General features: G+C 45.4%; 1 protein-coding gene across 2 annotated transcripts in view; it reads right to left on the bottom strand.

The window, feature by feature from the left end:
• The window catches only part of LOC138467648 (lysophosphatidylserine lipase ABHD12-like), a 981,794-nt gene that overhangs the window by 293,918 nt on the left and 662,746 nt on the right, over positions 1–25,130 (bottom strand). For both annotated transcript variants that reach the window (XM_069607824.1, XM_069607823.1), the window contains exon 5: positions 1,515–1,545. In XM_069607824.1, the coding sequence (XP_069463925.1) occupies positions 1,515–1,545 (31 nt within the window). The remainder of the gene's footprint in view (positions 1–1,514; positions 1,546–25,130) is intronic.

The raw sequence follows: 25,130 nt of genomic DNA, 5'->3' as shown, positions 1-25,130 counted from the left end.
CAGGTCGGAGTACGCCTAGAAGATATCATGAGAATGGCGGATTGGTCAGGTGAATCAATATTCAAGGAATTCTACCTGAAACCGCTAGAACAACCAGCATCTATCGTGGTAAGTAAGCTTTAAACAAGCATAATGGGAGCCTCCGGTCTTGACATAGAATAAAGATTTTCCATAATAACTTACTAGAAATTCTTGATTCTATTAAAGACACGGAGGCGAGCATTATCCCGCCCAGCAAGAGAAATAACAGCGCTACCACCTTTGGGTTATAATTGTGCGACTTGTTTGGGAATGTTACTGCTTATTGGACTGACTTATGTATGTCAAGTTAACACACTATTTCTCTCCCACACCCATAAGGGGAACTAGGGTTCTCTGATGCAGAAACTAATTCTAGTTACTTTCTTTTCTCTGACAGCGGCTCCAGACAAGCCCTCCTGATTGCCTAATCAGCTCTGCTTCGGCTTCAGTCTCGAGATGACCTCAGCTACAGCCCTTCTTTTCACCGTTTTCAAGTTCGCAGCTTTCGAAAGAGGAAGTGACATAATTTGTATGACTGTTTATATGGACAGCCAGTTATTCATTGGTGGACTAAGTCACATGTTAGTGACCCTTTGCTGGACCTTTCCTGAAGTATCTTGGAAAATGGAGTTTTTCTTGGACTTACACTGTTTTTGTTAATGTTTACTAAGTTCTTTGTGTTTTTCATGCACCTTTTGTCTGCCACGCACTCCTGCGCTTTCAATAAGGTGCATTAACACTTGCTGCTGAGCTTTCTATTTATATATTAATAAAAGAAAGAGAAGCATAATGGGAGCCTCCGTGTCTTTAATAGAATCAAGAATTTCTAGTAAGTTATTATGGAAAATCTTTATTCTCTAGGTAAAGCGCCCACTTCGCTAACTAATACAGTTCAGACTGTATTGTATTTCGCGTGCTGACTGCTAGCAGGCCAGCCTCACTGTTTGGCAGACATCCATAAACACGCCACAATCGGACGCTTTGCCATGATGATGGGCCTGCTAAACATCTGAGATAAACAGCAGTCCTGCCATGATCCCACGGTTACCAAAGAACTACACAGCAGTTCTGCCATGATCCCACGGTTACCAAAGAACTACTCAGCATTGACATATCTGAAAGAACCACAAATCCCTGAAATATGGTTCCAAGAGTTCTACAATCAAATACACTCGCAGCCTAGACACATTTGGATGTTCTGCCATATTAGTGAAAAGAATGAAATGCCTATTTGCGGTCATTGAAAAAAATACAGTAGTAGTAGATTACTAACACCAACAAGGTATCATTAGTCTTCTTCATTTGGGCTGTTATGTACAATTTTCATATTTTCTTAACTGCTCAAATAGGCCATATTACCTACTAAAGAACGATTGCCTGTAAAGTTCTAGCACATCATTCCTGGTTGAACGTCCCCAAATCCCTTTTGAATACTTAGTACTCCTCAATAGCCCATTATTTATTTATTTATAGAATACATTAGCTTTACATACCTTATACATTTCCACACGGTGATCTACACCCCTGAAGAAGAAGAAGTTGGACAAAAGAAAAAGCATGTAAATATTAGCTTGGATGTTGCATTTCGTACTGTGTGCTAATTATAATTAGTATTAAAAGAAACTCATAACAAAGAATGTCCCGAATTAAACATTTTCTTTAAAAACATACATTAATTTCCCATTTTCTGCCCACTTGGATGCCATTCAAACAGCACAAAAAAGTAAACACTGTTGCCATTACCAGCTTTACGACCCACTCACACGAGGACCTGCAACTCTACTTCTATGCCCTATCTCAAGTCCACTCTTGATAGAACGAAAAGGGAATTCTACCTAACCCTGATTGACTCACTCCAACCATCCTCGCCGGCTACAGGGCACCCTAAACTCACTCCGCCTAAGTCTATGGGGGTCATTAGTTTTCCGGTATCCCGCCGGTAGTTACCGGTGGGATACCAGCAAACTGACTTACCGTTACCTGCGCATGATATCCTGGTATTAAGGTGCCGGCAACAGTGGTAAATCCTAAAGGACTCCATGGAGGGAATTGACTCTATAGGGAATTGACTGTATTTCCATCACAAGTAATATAGATAGAATTTACATTTCAGCATTGTTAATCTGGATTAGTGCGACCAATTATTACAGTGCATACATTCTGACACATAGTGTTAGACCAGTCCTCCATATAGGATCTATAGGGGGCCCAAATGTCTTTTGGTCTCGATGTGGCTATCACAGTCTGAATATAGTCCTCCTCGTTATCATTTACGTTAGCCATTTCCTTGAACCATTGTCTCAGCGTTGGGGCCTCTTTCGCCTTCCACTTCAGCAATATACATTTTTTGGCAACTATACAACCCAGATTGAAGAGCCTACGTGTTTTAATCTTAGTTTTGCCTATATCACCCAGAAGGTATTTCAGTGGTACGGGTGTCGGGGGTATGCCTGTCATCTCGGATAGAGTTTGTGCCATTTGATGCCAGTATTCTGCAATGGAGGAGGGGGGGGGCAGTTCCAGAGCATGTACATGGTGTCCGAGTTGTCAGATTTGCACTTCGGGCACAGTTGAATTTGGCAGGGATTTAATCTAGTGATGTGTTTGGGTGTGTAGTGGAGTCGGTTTAGAATTTTATATTGTATTAATCGTAGCCGTGTGTTAAGTGAGACGTCTTTGGTAAGGGTGCACATGTTTTCCCATTTATATTCATCTACAGTTGTCCCGGTGTCCACTTCCCATTTTCCCCCAAGTGTATTGGATATGGGTATGCTCTGCTGTATATTGGAGTATAGTCTCGATACCAGTCTCCTTTCTTTTCCGGCTATTATTATCATGTCCAAAAGTTCAATAGGCTCAGGCTCCATCGGGTTTGATGGTCATTTATGTCTCACTGCAGAGAGTTTCCACCAGGGAGCTGCCTTGTAGAGGGGCAGGGGCCATTCTCCACATGCGGGTGGGTCTCGGCGATTGGGGTTAGCTCTGACTTAGCTCGAGTATAACTGGGGAGTGGTCTGACCATGTGCGTGGTAATATTTTCGCTTTGTTCACCCCCCCTACCCAGGCCCCAGATATGAGCCACCAGTCGATCTGGAATGTGCGTCATGTACTGAAGAGTAGTATGTGAATTCCGAGGTTGAGGGGTGTATTGTGTGCCAAATGTCAGTCAACTCGTACTCTGTCATGATTTGGTTGATGGTGAGAGTGGTCCTGGTAGTGATCCTATGTTTGGTGCTGGACCTGTCCATGTCTAGATCCAGTATTGTATTGAAGTCCCTGCCCCATAATATTGGAATGTCTGGGTCATGGCTTAATATCGTCGCTATTTCAGTGTAGAATGTGGGTTCGTCGGTGTTTGGGCCTTAAGTATTCACCAGGGTTAATGCTATTGTCGATCGTACCCGAGACTATCACGTATCTGCCCTCCGGGTCGATGCGCACCACCCCCGCTTTGAAGTTGATGCTTTTATGTACCAGTGTTATTACTCCGCTTGTCTGAGACGAGTAGTTAGTGAAGAACCTGTTGTTCCCCCATTTCTGTGCAATCAGTTTATGTGTGGTCTTTAGTGCATGCGTTTCCTGTGGCATTACTATGTTAGGTGTGTGGTGTTCCATGTATGCCAAGATACTTTAATCAGGTTGTTCAGGCCTCTCACGTTCCACGTGAGAGAAGTCTAAGGTGTGTCGCCAAACCATTTTATATACTTCCTGAGCATGTTATCATACCCATCACTTAGTTGAAGTGATCCCAAACAAAACCTTCCCTGTATGTCGTCTGCCATTATTTTCCCAGAGACTCCCCCACCCCCAGAAATGCCAGGTTTCTGCAACCCCAGCTTGTTAGAACATTCAACAACAACCAAACTTGTCCCCCTCTCCCGACCTTCCCCCAATCTCACCATCAACCCCAACATGATGTACCCTTTGTGAGCGGTTGATAACACCTTGGGAGGGCGTGTTGACTGCCTAGACCGACTGTCCGGGTCAACATGCCCAATTCAGAATTGTTGTTCATCGCCGTGCCCCAGTGTGTGTAAATCAAGAGTCGTCGGTGATGACCAGGCGTTTCCTTTTTAGTCATTATTGTATCTGCGGTCTCCATCACTGCACTGCGCCTCCTCCTGTCTGTGCTTGGTTGACGCAGGGGTAAGGATATTGATGATTCCACGTACGACAGTGCTTGCTCCGGGTTGTCGAAGAAGTGTGCCTTCCCCCCGTGCTGTATTCCCAGTTTTGCCCGGAACATGAGGGAGTACGGCACTATCCAGACACGGAGCAGGCGTTTAACTGCATCGTAGGATCTTTGTTGCGTTTGTACGCTGGTGGAGGAGTCCAGATATAGTGTATTGTGGTAGATTGTAATCTTATGGTGTCCTGCTCTCTCACCAACCGAAGGATTGTATCTTTATTCCTGTAATTTAATAGACAGGCTATTATCGTTCGCAAGGGGGCTCCGGCGTAGAGATGGTGCTAGTGTCCGGTGCGCTCTCTCGACCAGGAACTGCACGGAAAGCCTCGAGAGGTCGAACATGTCTTTAAGGAGTTTCTCTGTGAATATCTCCATGGGGCCTTTGCATGCTGTTTCAGGAATCCCCACCACATGAATTTTGTTACGCCTCGATCGTGACTCAAAATCCTTGCATTTGTACATCACTCTCTTTAGTTCAGTCTGCATGGATTTTAGGGGTCTGGTCATGGCGTTGTATTATGTCCTCATTTGCCCCTATCCGTGTTTCAGCTTTGTTGATGCGCCCACTCTCTTTCTCAAGTTTAGCTTTCAGTGATCCTATTGTTCTTACAATGTCATCAAGCTTGACGTTGATGGCGAGAAAGCCATTCTGCATGGTTTGCAGTAGTTGATCGTCTCTGGGGCAGTCACTAATACTATCCGTTGTTGAGGCTTCTGGGGGAGGAGGAGTGGACGAGGCTGTCAGCACGGGGCCCGCAAACGAGTCCATCAGGCCCTTTCTTTTGTTGTTGGCACCTTTCGTCATCGTGTGTAGAGTGCCTCAAGGATGAGTGTAAGCCTGATCTCTTTATTGTCCGTTCCGTATTGGTTGCGTGATGTGATGTTGGGGATCGTTGACGGCGTCCCCGTTAGTCGTATGATCCCGAGCCGGGGTCCTCCAGGTCTGGTTCCATTTTAGTAGGGCGTTGATGCTGGTTTACCTGTGATACTCCGTGTGGTTCGGATGTGGGAGTAGTATATTATGGGTTTGTTGCGGTCCCCACTGTAATTGCCACAGATTAGACCCCACAGAGTGGTCTTCAGGCCTTTAGAGTAGGTACAATCGACATGGCACAGTCCTGAGCAATTCTGGCTTCGGCTGTGGTGTAGGGTCTTGTGTTCCATATGTATTGGGATCCAAGTGTCTCAGGGTGGCCGGGTGTAGTTTCTCACTCTCTTGAGGTGTTTCTGCGAGAGAGTGTTATGTTACGATTTTTCCTCGCTGGTGAGTAGCGTTGGTGTATACAAGGTCCGGTGTGAAAGTTTATGTAGGGTTGCCTCAGCGTTATCATGCAGTTTGTGCTTTGCTTCTTGCTTGTGTCACAGCATTCCTCCCCTATTCTTGTACGAAGTGTTTCCAATCTCAATCTGTTCGATGATTTTCTCAGCAATCCTTGTTGTTCCACTAATAGTGGACGAGACATTTGCCTGGGAGGCCCACTGGCCACTGCTGCTGGGATCTTGCGGTGCCACGATCACCATACATGGAGCGGTCATTGCTGGGGCAAGGTTATGACCTGGTTCCTAGGCTCTTATTATTTTATCTGCTTGTCCTGTTACCCCAGACTGTGGTGAGTGGTTAGGGCCCAATTATAGCTCAATGCTTTAGAGTGTCCGTGCAGTGGGTCCCCGTGCCGGTGTTCTCCCAGCTGTGATGTCTGCACTTTAATTTGTCCAGCTGGGTTGTGCCGCGTGACACACTATGAATTCAGCAGTACATTGCGGGGGTATGGATCTGACCCTCTGCTGGTCGGGCTCTTGTCGGATCCCGGGTGATTAAGTGCGTGCGGTGCTTGTGTTGATGCACACTCTTATTCAATTCAGCATTTAGTCCGTCATAATTGTAGCTGTGCAGTGTGTCCTTGATTGAGTTCTGTGATCTGTCATCAGGGTTCCGACCCAGTGAAGTACATTATGGTGTTCCTGCCTCCGTTATAGCTTTGGGACGAATGGCCTTGTGGCCGGGTGCTCTCCGCCTCTTGTTTCTGTCGTGTGGCTTTATCCCTCATGGATGGACGCTGGGCTCTCAGTCGCGGTTATATGTGTATGTGTTACGCAGCAACATGCTCTGCACAATTAGGGTTAGGCAGCCTCCTGTGTCAGTTTCTGTGGATGCCTGGGATTATGCATGGAGGCTATGGGCCTAAATCATACCGCAGCTAGGCCAAGTGGGATCGCCCCGGGGGTATTCATATCGCGTTTGTGCCAGCGTGACTCTCCGGCTTACAACACCGTCTGAGCTGTCCCAGGCAACTTTGAGCGTGTATAGGGTTGTGGGGATTGGCGCAGTAGTCGGGGTCAGCTCAGTTCGGAGCTGGCTCTCCGACGCTCACTCACCAGAGGACACCACAGCCTCAGCTATCCCAGTGACATTGGTGAAGCAGCAGGCAACCTCGTTATTCACTTTGTTGGGCCACTATTTGAGAGCGCCAGTAGACGAACATGCACCCAGTAGAGGATATGTCAGCCTGTATATACCGTCCCCAGTGGATAGGGGAGCAGCAGTTGCCGGCTCACGGAGCGTGGAGATTCCACCAGGCCCCCCCGCCAGGTCGGGTTGTGCCGATCATTTTCCCCACTGCCCAGCCACGGGGTCAGGATAGAACAACCAGGGCTCACTTGTGCAGTATCGGCAGAGGGCTGCGGATTCCTGGTGTTCGGATAAGTTGTCGTCTCTGTCAGTTATATGCTTATGTGTTACACGGCAGCATGTTTTGCACAGTAAAGATTAGGCAGCGTCTTGTGCCAGTTTCTGTGGATACCTGGGGTTATGTCTGGAGGCTATAGGCAGAAATCCTACCGCAGCTAGGCCAGGCGGGATCGCCAAAGGGGTATTCATGCCGCGTGTGTACTGGCGTGTATCTCCTGTTCACAGCGCCTTCAGAGCTTTCCGAGGCTCTTTGAGTGTGTATCAGGTTGTGGGGATTGGCACAATAGCGGCAGCCATCTCAGACCGGCACTGACTCTCCGATGCTCAATCACCGGAGGATGGTGTGGCTTCAGCTATCCCGGTGACATTGATGAAGCTGCAGGCGGCCTCGTTATTCACTTTGTCAGGCCAGTATGTGAGAGCACCGGTGGTCGGTCAGGCGCCCAGTAGAGGATATGTCAGCCAGTATATCCCGTCCCCAGTGGATAGGGAAGCAGCAGTTGCCGCCTCGCGGAGCGTGGAGGTTCCACCAGGCCCTCCGCCAGGTCAGGTCATGCCATTTGTTGTCCCCACTGCACAGCCACGAGGTCAGGATTGAGCAACCGGGGCTCGCTTGTGTATTATCGACAGAGGGCAGCGGCGTCCCGCTGCTTGGGTGAGTTGTCGTCCGCTCAGTGGCTCATATGTGGTGCGTGCCGGATGGGCGGGTTTCTCCGCTTCCACTGCGCTCAGCAGGGCCTTCATGACAGAGCCCGGTTCCTCTTCAGAGGTGTGTATTGGCCGTTCCGGTGCACGGTTTCCCTCCAAATTCAAGGCGTCGATCTGTTATCGGTTCACATGCTTCTCGGGCTCTTCAGATGTGTAGAGTTGTCGTCGGCGACGACGGATCATACAGAGGATTAATATTGGGCACGGAGCTCTCCCTAGGCAGCCATCTTAATCGGCTGCTCAACAAGGCCCCTCGCTTTCCCTCTGTTTTCAAAACAGCCACGGTCATCCCTCTTCTAAAAAAGTAAGGGGCTGATCCGAACCTACCGACTAACTTGTTTCTCCTTACGCACTACTCTAAAGTGCTCGAAAGGGTTGTGTTCAAACGTCTTACTAAATTCTTAGACATCCATAACCTTCGAGATCCCCTACAAGCAGGTTTCCGCTCGTGTCACTTCACGGAAAGTGCTCTCATGAGTGTGTCCCTCTTCATCGCCTCTGCAAAGCACTCCAACCTATCCTCTATCCTAATTCTTCTTGGCCTGTCTGCTGCCTTTGACACTGCCCATCACTCTGATCTCCTCAATTCCCTCTTTCTTCATGGGATTCACGATCGAGCCCTTGCCTGGATTGTATCCTATGTTGCCCCTCGACAATTCTGTGTCTCCAAGAGCTCTCAACTCACTTATCCAACTGTTGGTGTTCCACAAGGCTCAATCTTGGGTTCACTCCTCTTTACATCTACCCCTCTTCTCTTGGGGTACTAAGCTCCACCTTTAGGTTCTCGTACCAACTCTTCGTGGACGAAACTCAAATATACTTCTCTTCTCCTGAACTCGCCTCTGATCTCTATCAACATTTCCAACTATCTCTTTGCCATTAAATATTGGATGGCTTTGCACTCTAGGATGTTAAACTCTGCCAATGCTGAGGTGCTCTTCTTCCCTACCAAAATCTCTCTCTCATCTCTTCCTCTGCCTATCCAGTTCCCACCTGACACTCTACCCTATTCTTCTTCAGCTAGAAACCTCTGCATCATCTATGACCCTTCTCACAACTTCTCTACTTTCATCTCCAAAACTGGAACAGCAGCTCGCCTAAACCTGCTAAATATCAGAAAAATCAGGCACCTCCTTCCTTTCAACACTGCCAAGCATCTTTTAACCACTCTTGTTGTCTCTAAACTGGACTACTTTGCAAGCCTCCTCTTTGGTCTACCCAACTATGCTTTCTGTCCTCTCAACAAGATCATTAATTTTGCTACCAGGACTCTCTTTAAATTCCCTCACTTCAGACCTACTTCCTCATACCATCACCAGAATGGATGTCTGACGATGCAAAACAGGTCCAGATTAAAATGTCTTCTCCTGGTTCACAAATCTATCCACAGTAAGGCACCACTGTATCTATCCTCCTCTACCCAACTCTACTAGACTACTCGTAATATCTGCTCTGCCTCTTTGACTACCCTTGTGCTTCCTCGCCCTCTCTGTGCTTCCTCTCACTTCAGCTCCTTCTCTCTTCTTGCTCAATTTGCATGGAATTATCTTCCGCCGGACATCCAAAAAAACAGTCTTGTTCAAAACCAAACTAAAAGCCTACCTCATCGCCTCTGTGTTATCCTCTTAACCTACCTCTCGTCTGCCTGCTAGCTAACATTTTTCCCTCACCTCTAACCTGCCTCTGTGTCATGATGCCTACCTCCAAGGAGCCAGGTCCGACCCAGCAACCCCAGAGGCAGGCATCATTTCCCCCAGGGGAGTGCCAGCGGGCCCAAGCTGGGGCCCTTTGGACGCAGTCCTGGCGCCTTAGGTGCCAGGCTCATGTTGGACCTCTGTCCTGGCGCCTTAGGCGCCAGGCTCATAAAGCTAGACATGTGTTCAAGTGTTTTAATGTGCACTTACCTGATGCAGACCATGCTGCCACATCCAGGCCCTCTTGAGGCCTGAATAGAACTACTTTACCTGTGGGACTACTTTCCACCCGGGTGTGGTTGGGGAAGGATACATACCTGATCGGTGGAAGGATACACACTTGGAACTTCTTCCAAAGCTATTTAAACCACACCCGATCAGCAACTCACGCTTCGCGTTGTTCTGCTCCCCGCAGCTGGACGCTCTCCGTGTCAGCACCTGCATCTGGACCTCAGCCACGCCTGTCAGTATCCTGGGTCACCTGCAAAGGGAGACAAAAGACCTTACGTGCTAAATCAGCACCACGGAGACATCACACCGACGAACCTGAAAAGGAAGACATCATTTTTAAAAGCATTTCGCTACGATCGCTGCAGCGCTGCATTTCACTCACCTATCCGGGACGCCACCATCTTCATCAACGATCATCCGGATCCACAGCCACTTCCCTGAGCCTAGAGAGAAAAAGACAAGAACAAGGTGAGAGAAGGAAGGGAATAGGAAAAGCTCAGTTTCCTTCTAAGACTTACCTGTTGGGTCATTCCCATTTCATTTCGGGTCTTGCCGCTTCCAGGCATTTTCCGGACCCCGGCCCCTATGGGGAAAAAAGACAAAGACATTGAATGAGCGAATGCAAAGACATTACCCGAGCGCTCATCTAGAACTTACCTGTCATTTACTGGAACTGCACGTTTCACTTCGGGTCGGCGCCATATCTCCGCCATTCCGAACCCCGGCCCCTAAGGGGAAAAAGACAATGAACATTATTATTAAGCTTGGACTTTTGAACTTGCAACAGAACTTTTACAGAGCCTTACTTGAATAGTCAAGCTTACCTGAACTCCCATCAATCCTCAATCCAGTGAAGTAACTGGGTTTCAACGCGCCCCTACATCAGAAGCAGGATGGAGAGCTCATCCTTCCAGACCCTAAGGTGAGACTTCACGGGAAATCGTGGAAGGGTATCGTGGAGGGTTGGAAGAGAGTGGGAGGCTTGAGCATAACTCAGTCAGTAGGTAATACTCCCTTTTCACGCACAGGGGAATATTCCTGCGAGCCCGAGAAGCCAGAGTAGAGGGGCCCTTCCTGTCCATCTTCAGAGTCCTACGCTTCACCATTGAAGAAGCATCAGCACTCGAAGCCAGACCTGCGCCTCCGTGGGAATCAGGTGAGCGTTACACTCTGTCCCTCACTTCCTCTGCGTCCACTCTAGCTGGCCGTACCACCTACCTTCACTTAAATGTTAATTGTACCTTTTCTATGTATGTCTACTTATGTATTGTCCCTGGTGACTGTTCCATTTACTCCCCTCCACAACCTGGTCAGAATGTCTCTGAAAATCACCCTATTGTAAGAAGCTCACCGCTTCACATCAAATCTGATTTCTTATCTATTGTATGTTCTTTTGTGATCAAAAGAGCATTTTCCTCCTGAATATAAATAAATAAAATGAATTAAACAGTAATAAAATAAATATCTGCAACTATTTTAAAGGGTACACCTGTGCTCTCCCACTATCCAGTATGCATCAGCATTACAATATTTAGATTTAGTTCCTGTGGGGATAAATGTGCTTCCCCACTATACAGTTTAGCCATCTGAAGAGACTCGGATCAGCTTTCTTCTGTGAATTTAAGAAGCAATTGAGTTCTGCGAGTGAAATGCTGGACACAGGCTTGTGGCAAAAGGACTTTATTGGTCTCAAATACTGGCTACATTGACAGAGTAATACCTTTAGCTGTCTCAAATAATGGTTACTCCACCAAAGAGAATTATTTTTTGGCTTAAAATGCTAGACACGCTAATAGAGACTCATGGCTTAATTAAGCAATAAACCCAGACGCAAGGACGCATTACTGCGTCAGGTACTGCCACAGAGCCGAGTTACCAGGCCTGGTAATGTCCCCGCCAGGAGGGGTTTATTGCTATTAGCATCCCAGCAAATTTTACCGGGATGCTAATAGTTTGTTTTTTTAAGTTGCATAACGTTGTGCTTGCTGTTTCTCAACTCACAAAATAACTACAAAACAAGATGGTCACCAGGAACAAGGGAGATGGGAACTACACGTAGTCCCTTCTTCCTTTCCATGATTGACTTTACTGACAAAGGGGAATCGCCAGGAACATTGAGTGTTCCTGGTGCCGGACAAGAAAGCTCCAGGTCAGTGGAAAATGACAGCAATAAGCAAAATGTAACTAAAGCAAATGAGCTTTAAGAGCAGAGAGAAAGGGACAATGTGAAGAAATAGAACGAAAAGAGCAGAAGCACGTTCCAATCGAAAGGAGCCAGAAGAGAAAAAGGGTGGGGGTGGGCCAGGGATGTGGAAATTGGGGTTGGGGAAAGGAGCACCGGGGATTGCGAGCCGCCCTTTGCTGCTGTCCTGGCCAGAGAAGATAGCAGTCTCCCGCTTCTGGGGAGGCTCGGAACAGGGTCATTAACATGGGGTGGAGTCCCCATTCTGAGCTTCCCGATTGGCTGAGCACCCCCCAGCCGGGATGGTAATAGTTCTTAAACCCTGAACACAGAGTAATGGCATTGTAAAAGAACACACACCGATCTCCTGGGTAGAGTATTTGGTAGACTGCATGAACACAGTATCTAGTGTTCACATTAAACCGGATTAGGCCCTTCCTTTCTGAAAGGAAAGCGGTAGCATCTTTCCCTTGTGCAACTCTGGCAGGGAGACTGGAGTGTGAAGTCCCCTAGGGCTCCACACCATCACCACTATCTTTAAATTATCCGGGGGTAATGGAATGAGTTCACTTTTATACATTTGGTTCTTCAATTTAAGGGGGACCTGGATAGATTTTCAAAGGGTATGGCGGAAGTCTGCACCTGCATGATAGAAATAGGCTGAAAACTAACAGAGCAGGACTGAAATGGTTCTGTGTGGAGTTTCCTTCAGCAGCACATACTCAACAAATTACACTGGTCAATACATGTATCTCCTTGAGGCTTGACTACTGCAACACAATATATTTGTATTTATATTTATTAAGCGCATTACACCAAAGTGCTGTACTTATCACAACACGGTATAAAATAAAAGAAAAATGACAGCAATAAGCAAAATGTAACTAAAGCAAATGAGCTTTAAGAGCAGAGCGAAAGGGACAATGTGAAGAAATAGAACGAAAAGAGCAGAAGCGCGTTCCAAGCGAAAGGAGCCAGAAGAGAAAAAGAACGGAAGTGGGACTGAGCACAGGGTGGGAGAAAGAGACTGGGAGCAAAAAGTATGAAGGGGAGAATAAAAGCATACCAAGGAGGAAAGACTATGAAGGGATTTAAAGACCATAAAAAGAAAGTTGAATTTAAGACGGGGGTGAAAAGGAAGCCAGCAAAGATGATAGAGCAGAAGAGATTGAATCATTAGGGGCGTGGGGGGAAAGAGGAGACAAATAGAAGAATAAAGCATGTACTTGAGAGGGGTAAGATGAAAAACAGGGAGGACGAAGAAGAGACACTAACATTAGAAGAGGTGAGAAAATATAAGAGACAAAATGAATAACTTAGTGGCCTGACCACTAAGGAAAGGACTTCGGTCTTTAAAGAGTTAAGAACGGGATAGTGATTTGAAATCCAGGATTGGATGGCCAGAAGGGACGAAGTTAAGGTAGTGTGTATAGAGGTGGAGAACGAAGAAAAGGATAGAAAAATCTGGGCGTCATCAGCATAATGGTGGTAGGACAGCCCAAAAGGAGATAATTGATGCAAGAGGCGAAGGGGGAAGAGAGAAAAAAGGAGGGGACCGAAAAATGAGCCTTGGAGACACTGTGGTGAAGAGAGGTAGAAGAGGATTTACTAGCCCAAGAAACAGAGTGTGATTGGACAGATAAAACTGGAACCAAAGGAGACAGAAGAAAGAAGAAGCGAGTGGTTGACAGTCTTGAAAGTGGCTAAGTAAAGAAGACTCAGAAGAGTGCTTTGTATAACATGCAGAGTCACAGACAGAGTAGTGCAGTCTCTGTGGAATGGTGGGAGTGGAAACCAGACTGGGATCGGAGATTCTTGAGAGTAGACAAGTTGTTCCAGGAGCTTAGAGAGATAGGGAAGAAGAGCTATGGGCCAAAAGTTAGACGGGAGAGGAGGGTTGAGAGAGGGCTTTTTTAGGATAGGAAGAATAGTGGCATGCTTATTTGATGCAGGAAAATTTGAGGAAAGGAGGGAAATATTAAAGAGAGAAGTGAGGTAAGACAATAGAGATGGGTAGACCTTAGGTATCAGAGATGAAGGAATGGGGTCCAAAGGAGCAGAAGTGGGATGAGCCCTAGATAATAGGAGTGCAGTGTCTGAGTTATAGAGTTGGAGAAAGGAAGACATGTGAGCAGACTACGATGAAAGGAGCACAGAAGGAGTAGAGGAAGGGACAATGGCAGAGCAGAGAAGGGTGACCCAAGAGGTAAAGTAAGAGGCGAGGTCTGTAGCTGAGAGCGGAGAGATAAGGGTAGGGTCAGGAGGAGGAGAAAGTATGCGAGATAAGGTTTGGCGAGACGGCAGGGATGAGAAGAGTAGGACGAGTCGGACAGTGACCGTTGTTCTAGGAAACAGAGTTTGTTGCATCGAGCGAAGCTGTGGCATAAGCCAAGGTTGTGAAGGTTTGCGAGTATGTGAAAAAGGAGAGGCAGTATAAAGGATATCAAGGGAAGAAGAAAAACAGGAAGAGAGAGAAGAGGCAGCGTCATCAGCAGAAAGATGCGAGGGTAGAATGGGAAGGAAATGGAGAGATACAGCTGTATCTACCTAAATGAGGAATAGGATGCATCAGTCGATTCAGTACTTAGCCACCAGATTGGCGATGGGCTTGGAAGATCTCCCCTGCCAAGAAAAATTGCCACTGGTGGAGAAAATTATTCTATTCAAGTCCGTCCCAAGTCATTGGTGCTATTGGCCGGATGTTTGCACAAGAGCCAATTTAGACCCAATATGTAGCTTTCCTCTGCTGACCTTAACTTTTGGTTGCGCCTAACTTTAGATGAGAGAGAGGGCAGGTAAAATGTAGTTTCCTGTGCAGGGGACATGTCTATTGAACACTATCTCCGTACAGCTGTGGATCATCTTAAATTCGGGAAGCTCCTGAAAACCCATCTGTTCTCTCTGTAATTCTCCATTTGTCCTATGGAAATATGGCCTTTTTTCTTTTGCTTGAGCCTCAAGGCCTCTTCCGAGGAATGAGTGTACTCAAACAAACTACCTGAACATGCAAATATGCAGAGTTGGCATGAGGAAAAATGCATGTTTTGACGTTTGACCCTAAAAAATAACCAGTTAAAAATTGATGGCCCACAAACTGCCAACAATAAGAACTGAAAAAGTGATTTACATTTCTTTAATGTTAGCATTTTTCTTGTAGTAAAATATTCCATTGGCTCTGATTTTGTGTTGTAGATTTTTTGATTGGGCCAGGGCATGCCCATAGACGCTGGAGGCTGTAGCCACAGCCACTGAAAGATATGGGACTGGATGACAGAACTGAATTACCTAGAAAAGCAAGACGTTTTAAACCTACAGTGGTGAGACACACACACACCAGAGAGCAGCATTAAGCTGGAGGACGGAGAAGCAAAAAGGCGGTTTTGTAGGCAGTCAACCCATGAAGTGAGCTGCTGAAGAGTTGGGAGAGAATTTAAAGAGGATTTCACAAGGGAGTGGCCATAGGTCTCCTGAGAGTGAACATCAGGAAGTGGGCTTCTTGCTCTTACGCACTCCATGCAAGAAACTAAGATTAACCTTTAGCAAGGTGTTGGATCTACCTGGGCCATATAACAATACGGCCCTTGGAGGTGCTAAGACTTGGGATCCACAAATTAGATGAACACGCCCAGGAAACTGGCACACATGCATCATGGCAGGTCCTGCAACAGAGGGGAAGTAGTGTCAGCTGCCATCATGGCTGACAAAAGGAACAGGAGGGACAAGGGGTACTTTTTTTTACTCACCGCCCCAGAATTATGAAGGGTTCAGCAGAGAAGGGTGGATTGCTGGCTCCTTGAGTAGATGTTGAAAAGAGGTTTAGTTTTGTGATGACAGCAATTACGACACTTCAAAAAACACTGGATAAAGACGAGCTCTTGGTCACCTAACTGAAATCACACTTGGACGTTATGGAGGGCAGCATTAAAGGGACATAGGAGAAACTTTATATAACTGGAAACTAAGTGCAAACCTTTGAAAAGATTAATAACAGCAAGCTTCATAACACATGAGATTAAGGGAAGATTGTGGACACAATGATCCTCCAGTTAAATAATTGGGAGGATCTGTGAACGATTGCCATGCAGTGAATGTGAGGATCTTGGGTATAATGTACGAGTGGGCAGAAATGAGAGGCGGACACAAAGTTGTAATATTTTCATTATCAGACATTTTTATTAAAATAAAGGGTTTGACAAAGGCCACTCTCTCCCTATCCTAAAGAGTTTCCCTGCATGGGAAACTAAAACTAAAGATCATTCTGTGTCGACAGATAAACAGATAAACTGCCCTTGTGTCCAAAACAAAATGAACAACTAAAGGTGCAAGGAAATGTATCCGACTTATGTTTGGCAAAAAGTGTCCACAATTAAAGCAAGTAGATAAATCCAACAGAAACAATCTTTTCCAAGGAGAAGCCCTTGGATTCAGAGGGTGATTCCCCTCCCTTGGATATGGCAAAAAGTATCTCTTCCAAACAAGTCTTGCAAGAATGGCAAAAAAGTGTCTCTTTCAAACAGTTTCTTAAGGATGGCAAAAAGTGTCTCTTTTAAACAATTCCTTTGGTTCTTTATACCAGGCTCAGCAGGTTCCTCTGCAAACAGTATGTCCCATGCCATTTAACTCTTCCTAGACTCTCTTTCCACTGATTTCACAAAAAGGATCAAATAAGATGTTCCGTATAAGATACTCTTTAGCCTCATTAGTTATTTTGGTAGATCATCTGATACACTTGCCTTTCATGAATCCTCCTGTGAGCTCTTCAGGTCTCTGGGTATACCCGTATTCCAGGTATTTGGTTTTAACATGAAAAAGGTCTTGTTCAACTTCACAATTTCAAATGCCTACTTTCCTAGAGTTTCTGGTATACTTTTCTACCATGTGTTCTGTAAAATAAGTGAGTTTCTTTCTGTGACTTTACTGGTCCTCGTGGTACACTCCCTGCCAGGAATCCTTTGTAGGCTCTTCAGATCCTCTGGTGTACTCTCCTGCTAGGTATCGTCCTACAATATCTAAATCCTTAATTATCTTCAAAAGTGCATGGCGCTCTGACTGCGAGGACCTCATTTTATCAACTTCTTAGATCCCCTGGTATACTCCCCTGACAGAAATCCCTTTCTGGAGTCCTGCAGATCACCTGGTATATTTTACTGTATGGTGTACTCCTTTCACCAGGTCTTCTTTTCGGTTTCACTGTCCTTCAATATAACACTGTTATATTACTTCACTGGCTTGAGGTACTACTTGATCCAACTTCCCCCCCATTGGCATCTCATTTATGGGGACTTGTTCAAGTTCTGTCTTTTTACTTTAATTGGTTGGTATTCAAACATTCTTATTTGCTTACATGCCTGTCGGTACGCTCCAGGGTCCCCAATGGCTCTGGGCAGACTCACCAGTGTCTTGCAGTGTTCCCGACCCGTGCTGCAACAAAGCTTCCTCTATGGACAGTCTCCCTTGCACTTCAGGCCTTCCTCTAGCGTTCCTGACCGCTCCGCGTTCACCCACCGGCAAGACTCCTGCGTCTCTGCGTGACGTGGCTCTGGTAGCTCTGCTGCCGTTGGTACTGTGGTAGTTCTCCCACGGTACTGCTGCATTTCTCCTGTCCTCGCCCCACACTGGTATGTAATTGCGTGCGACTGCCTGCCTTCTCCAGCACGGTCCTTTCCCATAATGCCTCCTCCTCCGGTTCTGCATTCCTCTCGAGCCCTCTTCCCCTGTTGAGTAAGGGCACTATTGTTAAATGTCCCACGCGCATGTGTTGCATCAAAACAACAAGTCTGCACGTTTACCTTTGTCTTTCTTTCAAATTGCAGTAACTCCTTCTACCTCCTCCTCGTCTAAGTACTTGAGGCTTTATGGGAGTTGGAGGCCATAGAATTTCTAAACATAACATAACATAACAGGCGTATTTATAAAGCGCATGTTCACCCCCGGAGGGGCATCTTGGCGCTCATAACAGATGTTTATTTTTACCCAACTTAATGGTACTCATTTTATCAACCTCAGAAGGATGAAGGGCTGAGTGGACCTGCCGGGATTCGAACCTGTGACCATGAGGTCAAACACAGGCCCCTGTAGTGGATACATTAATCCACTGAGCCACAGACCCGGCTAAGGGTTTCTAGGATTCCTAAAGCAATATTGTTTAGGATTTATATTTAAAGAAACATTAGAGACAGGAGATGTTAAGTGTGTATTATATGTGTAGGATGCATGAATGGACTTCTGTCTAGAGTGATTTGCAACAATGGATTTCTGCATTTTACAAAGGGAGGAATTTGTATGGCGACAACAAGCAATCAAAAATATAGGAAAGGGAATAATACTGCGTCTCTCCTGATGGGCTCACCACCTCTCTCCGAAAGCCTTCTTCTCCCATGTGATCCTCACTCATGCTACCACCCCACCTAGGGTCAGGCTCAAGTAGTGGCTGCCATCCCCTGGCCACATTGGAGCAGATCCTTGGCGGGGAAACATTGATGACTTCACAGGATTCATCGCAAATGTCTGCTTTGAAAGCTCATATTTTATGTCTAACTACAGATCCTCATTGATACAGCTGTAGGACCACAGGGTAACACAGAGGTATTTCGCATGCAAAGGGCATTCAGACTACTACACAGTCTCAGACCTTTGGTCTACCAGGAGTAATTGTGATGCTTGCCCTTCGAGACTGATGCCATGGAGTAAGTACTGAGGAAAACAGCAAAGATTCAAATGGTCGAGATGCAAGGGTGGCACATGCTCCTTTCCTTGGTCAGGACTGTTCCCTAAAAGGATAAAAAGCATCACGTTTTAGAGCTAGGGAAAGACACGGTTTAACCCAAAAGTATAGACTTTCGTATGGGACCCTGCCAAACGTAAGGTGACATAAGAGGGTACACATTTCACCTGTGTAGAGCTAGATAAGGTAGATATTTTTCTGGAAAAGGTGCAACCCAAGAAGGGGCAGAGGAGGCTGTGCCCACCCTCGAAGGTGATACAGGCGAAGTTGGACGGGTTGAGTTCCTTTTACAATTTTGCTGGCCCATGTTTATGATTTATGGCATTTGTTTAAGTTGCAAATTTATAAATTGGGGGAAAGGCCAATTTATGTAGGTGGCCTTGTGTTGTGTGGGATCACGCTCTTCTAGTTCACCTACCTCTATGTATAGATCTTTCCCAGGCTGCCCTTCTTTCCTAATTTTCCCTTCCCTCAAGTCCCTTATTTCCCAGATACAGAGAGACACATGCGCACACATTTTTCAGCCATTTCTTCGGGGGTTCATTACGCAAAATTGCTATTCTTTGTGGTATACCACAAAAGTGATAACCGGAGGACCCTCAAACTCCAATTTCTTTCTGAAATAAAAAAAACCCTCCACAGACACATGCAAACACACACACACACTGTGATGGTAATATTTTATTATAAGCATGAATAATTTACAAATAAAAAGATAAATGTATTAAATTTGACGATGGTTAACCTATTCTTCTTCAGCCCCTGCAGGGAATCCTCCAACATAGCATACTCAGAACTAGAGCAAACACGACTGGGGAGCTAGCCGACAGCGAACATAAACCGTTCTGGCCAAGGGGTTCCTCTCCAGGCATGTCCACCGTGCACTAACTAATTTACACCTCCAGTTGACTAGAGCCAATAACGTAACATTTTGAGACATGTCTCCTGATGTCTATGCAATCAAAGGTACTAGCACCAGGCAATTAACAAAAACATCGAAGGATGGAAAAAATCCAACAGCAATGCATTGCATGGGCTCCTACTGGGTGATCAGTCCTTTCCCTGCAAACTGGTGCCATGCATAGGAAGCATGCAAGCAAAGCAATCTGCCTTTAGCTGTGCGTAGAGCACAAAGGTATTTAAGGCTCGTTAACTGATTAAAGTACTGAAATATCTGGTCCCATGCACTCTGCTCTCACTTTCCAATGAATGCATGTGGGGGTGCAGAACAGTTGTGCAATCAATCTCTTGCCCTTATTATGTATCTGTTCATCCAACAAAAATAGTTGCACTTCACCGTTCGTTGAGCAAGTGCAGGCAAGTGAGCCTGTGGCCAAATCATATAAATGATAGATTTCTAGGTACATGTTCCTAATACATAAACACAGAATGAGCACACTCAACATACCGAAGCATTTGAATAACGGCAGCAAAGGATGTAATGAAAGGTTCATTTGTTTTATTGACCACAATGGCTATTCTGTAATAATATCGTACTGGTGATGTTATTTTGAAGCACCGTAGCATTGATGTGCTCAGCAGATCTGACTATAATTCTTTTTAATTCGGTGGGCAGGACTTTGCTATCTCTGTAAACTGTCGAAGCAGCTTGGGCAAATTGCCTCACTGCCCAAGGCCTAGAGGTTATCAACCAGCACTGTAAAATCCAGTTTATCATATTTCTAACTTGCATGTCTTTCTCAGTATGAACCCAAGTGGTCAGCATATGTGTTGGTTGCTTAATCTAAAATGTTAGTACCCTTTTCTGCATAAAACATTCAAACTACCGAACAGTCCTTTGCCATTAATCAAAAACGGGAGGTTAGTGATTACGGATACATGGTAATAACTCATTTGGAAAATGTCTGCACGGTTAATGTGATACTGCATACAAGAACATTCTCCAATTATTGGGTTCATGCAAAGATAGGTACGCCATCCTGTCTGTAGGCAGAACCATCCCTGTTCCCACAACTCACATGTTTGGTTGTGTACAGTATATCTCTGAGTACCCATCCATTCTCCACATATTTGTGGAATCCACCAAGTTTAATTCAATCTCAACGAAGCAGTAGAAAAGGACACCAGAGGTGCGGGGAATTGAGGGTATGTCCTAATTTCATAACAGCCTTACACATGGCATTCTGGCAACTAAATAGTGGTTGAACCTCTGCTATGCAGGTTTAGGAATACATTTAGTGCTCAGGGTCCACAACTTGCAGGGATTTCGCAGGTTATTTCACTTTATGCAAATTATATTCTACTGTATATTAAAGACCCTGACAATAGCTTGGGAATTTTGAGATAAAATCTGGGCTACGCATAAACTGGGCTAAATCTGACATGTGTCCAGTGGGGAAGAATAGTGTGACACCCAATTTGACTTCCTGGATCATATGGTCACTGCATATGTTTAAGCATCTGGGAATTAAGATTGATCATTTGGCTCAGGAGGATGTGCACACCACAGTGTCTATGACAAAGTAGTGACAGTAAATACCCACGCAGAACTCTCAAATTCACTCCCTATATCTCTGATGGAAAAGGTTTATGTTGCAAAAACAATTATATTTCCATGCTTGCTGTATGTATATCAGTATCTTCCATTACTGATCCCACTTAAGCATTTTATCAATATGGACCACATTTTGGTAAGATTGATATGGGGTGGGAAGACCCACTGAGCGATCCTGAATATCTTGAAACTATCGTTGGACAAAATGAGGCTAGGAGACCTATTGTTTTGAATGAGGCACAGTTACAACATACAGCAGAATGGGTCTGGGAGGAGGGGAATTCCGAGGAAGGGGGAATTAGCAGTGCAGTGGTCAACTGCTTTGCCCTTGGAATGCTTGTTCGAAGGGAAGACAAAAATGTAAAGTTGTGACCCCTCAATTCATCAGAACTGCATCATGGATTTGAGTAGGTTTACATAAAAAAGATGCATCTAGGAACGCCCTATGGCCCGGGTTGGTAAATGGTCGATGAGATTAGAACTGTATGGGGGTATCTCAAAGCGGGATGCTAGCATATGGTAGAGGAGAGGGCGTGGTAATGTGGTAGAAGCGTTATACATAGGAAATGTTCAGATTTTCCGAAGATATAAACTGGGCATTTGATAATCCTACACTGCAGTTTCTTACGTATAGTATAGTGCAATTGTTGGCATTGAAAAACAACTGGCCTGATTTCCCCATTGAATTCACTATATCATTGTTTTTACAAACCCTTTCACCGTTGGGGAAACGGAAAAAGATTACAGATTTTATACACAGCTTTGATATTGCTAACTGTGACCAATCCAAGGTATTCGTGCCTTCTGCTGAAGGGGGAGCCACCCCCATTGAGACTAGGGAGATATGCCCGCTCCGCAAGACCCTTCCCCTAGGGGTTTGGGCAAGTGGGGCCTCACTGGGAGTGACTCCGCCTTTGGGGACGAGGACTCCCGGGGTAGGATAAGGGCCACTATGAAATCTGTACTCCCTGCCTAGAAGGGGGCCACAAAGGTTAGAAATGTGTTAAGACATTTTTGTTTGACAGATACCACTGCTGAAACCACCTCAGGCTCATCATCTTATAATCAGAAGCATGCTACTTCTCGTAACAGAGACGACTATAAAAAAAACTGATGTCCTCAGCTGAAGGAGGAGACTCGCTGACGCAGAGCTGAATGGCAGGGGAGTAAACATGCAGATCGAACGCTGCCGCTGGAGCACGGAACAGAGGCTGCCTGGAGATGGGACCACGCAGAAGATGTGGTGTGCCCAAAGCAGATGCAACGTTGCCAAATCCAGGGACGACAGGGGAAAAAGCTCTTCAGCCCCCATACCTAGAACCACCCACAGAGAGCATGACACAGAAAAAGGTGAGGCCCTAAGACGGCCGCCAATAGCCAGAAGCAAACGAATGGCAAGCAGAAACGAACACAGTCGACAAACTCATCACCAACTCTCCCTGGCAGAAGCGCAGTGAGAAAGCAGGTTGTTTTGAAGATTGTCTGAAGCAAAGGGGTTCAGTTCAGAGGTGTTGACAAAACCCCAAGGCAGAAGCCTGTTTCTTTGTTTTGTTTGTTTTCATCTAGTGGTAGGGCCAGATAGTTTGAGGGGTTAGGACGGAGGACTGTTTTTTGTTTATTCTGACAAGCACCTTAGTTTTAGTTTCTTAGGAAGGGAATCCACTTAGCAGTAGGGACAAGAAAGCGTTTTATTTCTATCTAAATAAAATCAGGTTGAATCAGGTGCTCTAGTCTTACTTATGGCTCGCATAACACATGATTGTACTAACCTGAAATGTAAATGTGGGCGTGATCTTGGCTCTAACCTTTCTGACAGAGAATAGGAGAACAGATGTTCCTATGTAGGGCAGGACTCCTCAAATGCCATTTTAAATTGATTCAATTCAGGATAATAAAAAGGACATATCTTACACTGTTTTTATTAGATGCAGGGCTGAATCTGAGAACTTTATACATATGATTTAGTCTTGTGATGATCTTCAAAAGGAATGGAAGAGAGTGACTGTATATTTATAAAAATATATGGAATGGGATAATTCACGTACATTAAAAATCTGTATTTTAGGCTCGCTCTGAATCAGCAAGAAATAGAAGAGTCTGGAAGGTGGTCTCCTTGCGCTTGATGATACATGAGACTCAACGCTTGAGGTTACGAAATGGAAGAGAGAAATTATTAAATGGGTGGCTGTCGAGGAGGCACTTAATGGAACAAAGGGTAAGAGGTGGAATATCTGTGTACGGTAACATGACATTTCTTTTTAGTGGCAATGGCACAGGGCAGATGAACGTGGCTGCAGAGGGTTTCGTGGAAGGAAGGTGTGGGCTATTCGTTGATGGGCACTTGAAAAACCCTCATGGGTACCCAATTGGGGGTTACCCGACACATGACCTCCTGCTCACTTTGATAGGAATAGGGGGATCATTTTGTATTATGAGGCAGTGTTGGTATGCTTTTTGGACTGTGATATGTGCCCAGTAGTATTCCGTTTCTTCCCTTTTTCATTTTTGGTTACGATATTTACCGTATTCTTTATATTTTCTTTTTTACTTCTTTTGTATTGTTGTTATTGCCCTGTGCTTGTACTGCCTCAATCAAACTGTAATAATGGTACTTCTGTACACATTGGTAGCTTCTTAATGTAGCTTTATTACAAGTATACAACAAGCTATTCAGTGAGGAAACCACTGGGTCCCATTACCCAGGCCGAACTGCCATTAGCTAGAACCTTCACACAGCATTCATCACCAAACATTCCACATGACATCACCAGCTCTTACATACAGAGACAAGCACGATACAGCACTTCTCCTTCCTTTCTAATAACACACAAACACATGAAGCACACCACAGACAAGTACTTCATAACACAACTTCCTCCTTACAACCACAACACAAACACGTACAACCATCATCCACACCTCATACATTCATAACTAGGATGTCGGTCGCACACTGAGTGCACCAAGGACTAAAGAAAGGAGGTGGGACAGTTTCAACCTCCATGCAAGACAACAACTCCAAGTGGAAGCCATATGTCATCATCCTCTTACACAGGACAGTCAAACCTTCCACCAGCTAGCACTCCTCCCTGGAGGACTACAGCATGTCTCGCCACACATCAGAATCCTCAAAATCCAAATTCACTTAACTTTTGGTGGGACGCTATCCCTAGACTTAAATATGTGATGAGGCACTACCCCACACATGACCACTGTTGAGGCGCTACCCTCCTCTAATGGGACGCTAGCCCTACACTTCACTTCTTACTTCACTGCACACTTCATTGTGTGGAGGAGGCGCTACCTTCCTCCTTTGGGCCGCTATCCCTAACCTACACGGGGATGGCACTACCTTCCTATAATGGGACGCTGTCCCTAAACTTCACTTCTCTTATAAATGGGACACTATCCCTAAACTTCAGGATAGGAAGAGGGAGGGTGAGGGAGAAATGGCGGCAAGGGAGTGAGGGATGGGTTGGGCGGGTGAGTAACTACGGTGTTCAGGATTACATTTCTGATATAATGGCCATTATTGGATGCATCCACTGGTATAACTTATTTTACGGATTAAGTCTGAACTATATGCCAATAGTATCAGTACGATTGTTAAAAGTTGTGCTGCATGCTGTTAAGATGGATTTCTGAACTCTGACCTGCTGGGCAGAAGTTAAGAAGGCCAGCCTGGTTTCTTGGAACAGGGTAACCTTCTGGACAAGCCAGACCAATCAAGGTAGCATTGGCAATGGTCAAGACTAGGTCTAAGGAGGGGTGAAGGTGATTGAAAGGCTACAATGAGCACACACAGTAAACGACACCACAAATGACTCTCAGTCAGATATATATATCACAAATAGATATACATTTATTAAAGGCCTTTTAAATCAAACACAAGGTGAAACCACAGCAATATTAACAATACTAACACAACACAATACTAGGAAACATATATACAGTAACTACTGGCCTAAAGGAATATTAAACAAGGGCAGATCCACAACCTGCAATAGAAGAGGGTCAGACAGTGCAAATAAACTTCAGGCAATTCTTCAAGAGTCTCAACCCTAACTAATACGCAGTCAATCCATACGAAGTGTGGAGCCTTGTGCTCAAAAGTACATTCAGCACGGCAGCACTCGATCATGTGCCAAAGTACACAAGCTGTCTCTTCAAGGGGCTG

This window comes from Ambystoma mexicanum, chromosome 4q (assembly GCF_040938575.1).
Source record: "Ambystoma mexicanum isolate Mex_15411 chromosome 4q, UKY_AmexF1_1, whole genome shotgun sequence".
In the NCBI taxonomy this organism is placed as follows: domain Eukaryota; kingdom Metazoa; phylum Chordata; class Amphibia; order Caudata; family Ambystomatidae; genus Ambystoma; species Ambystoma mexicanum.
Note: the sequence above shows the minus strand (reverse complement) of the source record. Positions and strands in the feature narration are given on the sequence as shown.